Raw genomic sequence first — 5,117 nt, 5'->3', positions numbered from 1 at the left:
AGTCGTTTGTGACAAAACAATACCCAGAATTAACAGCAAAATAAGGTTTGACTTTATTTGGAAATGCATTGAAATGCTTTTTAATGCAAAAGAATGCCGATGAGCAATAACAAACGTGATAAAATTCTTGCAAACGAGCTACCTGTTTGTTTGGATAGAGTAAATAACGCAGTTCCCTGTTGGCATGGTTGAGCGTTCGCTGACGTGATTACGATAGAGGACGACGCTTTGGCAGATACTAAGCAACGAGTTTGTTTATCATAAAAACAGCTCACTAAAGGAGGTTAAAATTCTAGCAATCAGTATTGCAAAGGTATTCTCTGAAAAGCCACCGCTAGTGACAAACGTTCCGCCAACATGTCCACAAGAAAAAGTGCTAGTTCGCTCCTACCGGGAACAAAACCGACTACATCCAGTCATCGTTCTGTTTTGCAGGTGAGTTCTTAATTAATATCGTTTGAACGATTGAACAAGATATCCAGTAACATTAATTTGTTTGCCCAAAGGGAACGAAAAATTTTGTCTGGAACCGGGAGGAGGTATCGTCCAACTTGCCGTACCACAATCACAACTACGAGATACCGTTCAATAAACCTCCGAATGAGGTGAACTTCATGGGAGGGCTCGGTAGTAAGAAGCCTAACTTTCGCTCCAAATTACATCCCCAACGCTTCTCGACCGTGCAGAAGCTGATGAGAATGCGTACCTCGAACCGTATTTTGGAAACGTTGACGGAAGATCTGCGCAATGTGAACCTGTGCCGGCATCGGGGTGATCAGCGTCGGAAGGCAAAAAATGTGACCGAATTCATACGGAAAATGACGGACGAATTGCAGACGGCGGGTAATATAGAACATTCCACACCATCCGACCAGTCGGACGTGCTACGTTGTACGGTGCGCAAGAAGTTAACCAATGACGATTATCGAGAGATGATCAAGCGGTTAGACAAGATACTGCTGGAGGATGATCGTCCATCAGCGGGCCAGAACGTTTCCTTTCGCGATTGGGCAATGCGGGAGCGGTACAACTTTCAGAACCGCAGCAACATCGAGATGATGAAGCGCGAACGGGAAACGCTGGAATCGGAGTTGTGTTCGTCGGTGGACACACGGTCGCACGAGTACATTTCGAACGAGGGCCGCCGGGTGACGAAGGTGCGCCGGTCAACGAAAATCCCGCACGTGGAGGGTCACATGTACGGTCCGTTTACGCGGCTCCCGGTCGAGGATCCGCTGCTGGAGAACGAAACGAAGTTTGGCATTCCGCTGAGCCTCCTGGTACGGTCGTACCGTGAGATGGACACCAAGAAGGAAGGTGAGCGTAACCTAATCGATACCCGCCTATCTCACATGAGGATTCCGTTGTGTCCGAAAAGCAGCGACTCCTCCGAGGACGAGGACCAGATGGAGGAGGTCAAGATCCTTTCCTTCCTGCGGACACCCTACTTCCCCATACCGACGATAAAGCGACAGAAGAAGCGGCGCAAGGACCGGTTGCGCAGCCGGTGGTTGCAGAAGAACCGGCTCAAGCGTATCACCATGCTGCTGTACGATCGGTCCTTGGAGAATATGCGCGCTGGTCGGAGAAAGAAGGGCAAGCACGGTGACGTGGGTGCCAGCTCGTCCCGTGCTTCTAGCAGTGGTCGTTCGCGCACGGAACTCAAGGTGTCCGGGACGAAGAAACCTGCGGACGTGCCGGTTGTGAGTGAGAAACGGCAGCGGTACTATCGGTTTATAGAGGACAAATCGCAACAGTATCGTCGGATGTATGATGAAAGTTTGCAGCAGCGTATGACCAGTTTTCAGGATTTTAAAGCCAGTGAAACGGCATCAGATGACAACCGGTCCGAGACAAGTAGGAAGAAGGCAAAGCTACAGGGACTTCGGCTAGAGGAACCGAAACCGGCAGCCGAAAAGTTGGAACTAACATTTCCACCGAATCGGTTCAAGAGCCTGTCGAAGAATGATACTCGAAAAGGAGCATTCTATATTGATCCTGAATTCTACGACAAGATGCGAGATTTTAAGCGATGTGAGTATTGACTATGGTTAGTTATATAGCAATGTTAAAACAGAAATAGTCTAAAGCATAAGATTTTGAATGAAATCAAATTAAATCATATTGTTTTGTAGACAAGCAACGGTCGAAATACTACACCAGCCTGATGCGTTCCCGTCCAGATGTCCGCCAACGGTTGCAAGTGAACGCTCCCGAGTTCGAAGAGGAGCAACTTGGCGCAGCCACCAAGTATTACAGCCGGCTCGCTACCGAATGGGATAACTACTACATTCACGAGCTGCGCTACCGGCCTCGGGTGCGCAAGTTTTGCCCAAAGACGGACATTCTCAATATGCGCGACCAGCGTCGGAAGGTGTTCCTGCAGTACTTCATCGAGGAGAACCTGCTGCAGCGCCGTGCCCGACAAAGTTTGGAGCGTCAGTATGCGAACTGGATTAAAAACTTTTGCAAGGTAAGGGTGACTGGGAGCGTTCGAACTTGGCGCTGACGTTGTCGGTCAACGGGAAAAAGGAGCAAATGAATGGCGGAGAGAGAGAGAGTCAAGTTTGTTTATTACTTTGAAATTCGGTTTGCTTTTTCGGTGTGATGCTCGCTCACCTGCACCTTACGCCATCCCTATCGGCGTCATTGAAATGCGTTCAATGACCTTTCTAGCGCATCCACCCGCTGTTCAAAGTTTGGAAAGAAGAAGCGTACTCGAAGCTGGTCGCAGCCACTGACCAAGAGAAGGAAGCGACACAGGAATCGGTCCGGCTGCGGGCGTTGCTTCAGAATCGTCAAAACAGGATGGATTCCATTACCGAACGAATACTGCTGCTGGAGCAACGGTGGACGAAGGTTATGCAAATTAGGGTAAGCAGCGTACCGGGCGCTTGAGCGAGGTATTATAGCACCGGAAGGTTCGCAGTGGAAAATGTTTTCCAAAGCAGGGAAGATTCTCGGGCAACTTTTCCGAACGGCTGAAGGTTGGGTGCTTTACGCCCCGAAATACTTTTGATTTACGTTAGTGTTTGGTTTTCTTGGAGTGTTGATGTTTTTTTGATGGATTTGTTTTTGCTCCTTGCCTTGGAGCGGAAAGAGTGGTCTTAGGAGCGGTGATTGGGTGGGACAATTAAGGTTGTTTGTTTAGTTGCTGCGAGTGTCCTGCCGGTGTTGAGGTGGAGGTGTGAGAGATTGTTCAGATTAATTGAAACAACCTGCTTGAGGAAACTTCCGGACCCGACATTTTACTCGAACCCGCTCGTTGTTGTTGTTTAAGTTTACGGCATGGAGAGTTGGAACGTGTAATTGTTTGAGTTATTTCGATTCACAGAACTACTATTACTTACTGATGGATTCTCAATGGCGTCTGGAGAATGACTTCTTCCATCGAGCACCGGATGGATCGTTGTACACGGTAAAGTGCAGAGCACATCGCTTCCCATTCACCACATCCCACTTCGTCTTCACCTTTTGCATCGCTTTTCTCTAAAACCTCTCTTGCAGGTGTCAGAAAGCATCAAGAACTGTAAATCCATCTTTATACGCACCGAGGGCAGCAATATTGGAACGGAAATAGCTTCATTCTATCTGGAGAAAACGTTCCCCGAACTGGAACGCTTGCCGGGCTGTGTGCCGGATGTGGGCCTGCTGCAGCGTGGCTTAACGCAACTAAATTTGCGAACGATCGATTTGATAAACAAATACAACCAGAAGCTGATGGTATTTAGCAAGATTGACTACCATTACAAGGAGGTGTTGGAGCAGTTTCCTCGCTACTTTACCAATCATCACGATCTGCTGAATCTGTACGGTGCCAAGATGGAATCGATTCAGAGCAAAAACGATAAACTGCGGACTGAATTCTACGACTTGTTGGGTGAACCGCTGAAGGTATCGGTTTACAAGTAAGTAGACGTGTATAAATATCAGGCTTTTATATGCTTTTTAACACAATTTTCAATGCACTACCTGCAGTAAAATCATGCGCATCACTACTTCGGCCGTTGGGCAGCTGTATCTGTTCGTTCGCAAGCTTCAGCATCGGCAGGTTGAAATCGTCGAAATATCTGCCAAGGATAAACTGTCCGCCATACATCAACACATAATGGTGTGTGGAACACATATAAAGAATTGTTGTTTCGTACAACAGTATTAATTTTTATGATTTTAGGATCTTCTTTCCGAGCTGGATCTTTTACCTCTCGATGTACTAAAGGAAGCAGAAAAGGAAGCTCGTAAGAATCGGAAAACACTGTTCAAAGAAGCGAATGAAGCGTACAAGCGCAAGATGGTACTGGATCTGTTACGAAAGCAGCTTCGTTTCCATGTGCGAAAATAATTTAAACAACTGGTGTTTCTTTCAAACTAATAGGTAGTAATCGTCGCCATATTGTCAACTGGATAGTATGGTGAGGAATGTTTAATTTTCCATGGGTTAATATTTTTTAATTTTTTGAAGCAATGTCATTCAGAAATTGATGAGCTGTTGTCAATTATCTTAATTTACGGATTTCTTCTTAACATTGAACATTTGATTACCAGCCAATAATAAAGTTCAAATGTGTCTGGTTTTCGTGATAAATGGAGTAATTATTATTTAAATTCATAGAAAAGTTGAGTGAAATATTTCTTGCAATATATTGTTCTGCATGTTAAAAGATGTTTTATAACAGAGAAACTGAGCCCACAACGATCTTTTTATGATCATTCTTACACGGTGTGCACGATAAATTTGACAGTTCCAGTGGGAATTGGAAATAATTTGTTTGGTTTTAATGAAGCAAATACCAAAAAAAAAACTAAAATCTTTATCTACGAAGTTTAGCTTACTACGTTGGCTGCACCAATTATTCAAAATAACCAGCCTCGGCATCGATAACCGCTTGTATCCGCTGCCGAAACCAGGATTAAGCCCCGACTACCATAGCCCTGGATAATGCCGCAAAAACGGTCTTAACTTTTGCACTAACTCTGCTTTTGTGTTGCAGGATGTTTGGTCATTTGGTGCTTTTTCAACCATGCCCCACACGATAGTCGTTCGGATTGATGTCCGCGGAGCTGGGAGGCCAAAAATCAGTGGTGGTAACATCGAAAAAAATTGTCTTTAAGCCATT

The 5,117-nt window shown here is 45.7% G+C and overlaps 1 protein-coding gene across 1 annotated transcript; it reads left to right on the top strand.

Moving 5' to 3' along the window:
- The first annotated feature begins 357 nt into the window (after positions 1–357).
- On the top strand, positions 358–4,342 carry LOC126565806 (uncharacterized). Its single transcript, XM_050223015.1, has 8 exons — positions 358–435; positions 507–2,034; positions 2,136–2,473; positions 2,677–2,874; positions 3,335–3,418; positions 3,508–3,908; positions 3,979–4,111; positions 4,175–4,342. Exons 1-8 carry the CDS (start codon positions 358–360, stop codon positions 4,340–4,342), a joined length of 2,928 nt encoding a protein of 975 aa, XP_050078972.1.
- The last annotated feature ends 775 nt before the right edge of the window (positions 4,343–5,117 follow it).

Source organism: Anopheles maculipalpis, chromosome 3RL, assembly GCF_943734695.1.
Source record: "Anopheles maculipalpis chromosome 3RL, idAnoMacuDA_375_x, whole genome shotgun sequence".
Classification (NCBI taxonomy): domain Eukaryota; kingdom Metazoa; phylum Arthropoda; class Insecta; order Diptera; family Culicidae; genus Anopheles; species Anopheles maculipalpis.
Note: the sequence above shows the minus strand (reverse complement) of the source record. Positions and strands in the feature narration are given on the sequence as shown.

Excerpts from the sequence above, each read along its gene's own strand:
- LOC126565806 (XM_050223015.1), top strand. The coding sequence starts at position 358 with ATGTCCACAAGAAAAAGTGCTAGTTCGCTCCTACCGGGAACAAAACCG. Across the intron at positions 2,035-2,135 it reads GATGCGAGATTTTAAGCGAT|ACAAGCAACGGTCGAAATAC; the intron begins GTGAGTATTGAC and ends ATTGTTTTGTAG. Across the intron at positions 4,112-4,174 it reads CCATACATCAACACATAATG|GATCTTCTTTCCGAGCTGGA; the intron begins GTGTGTGGAACA and ends TTATGATTTTAG.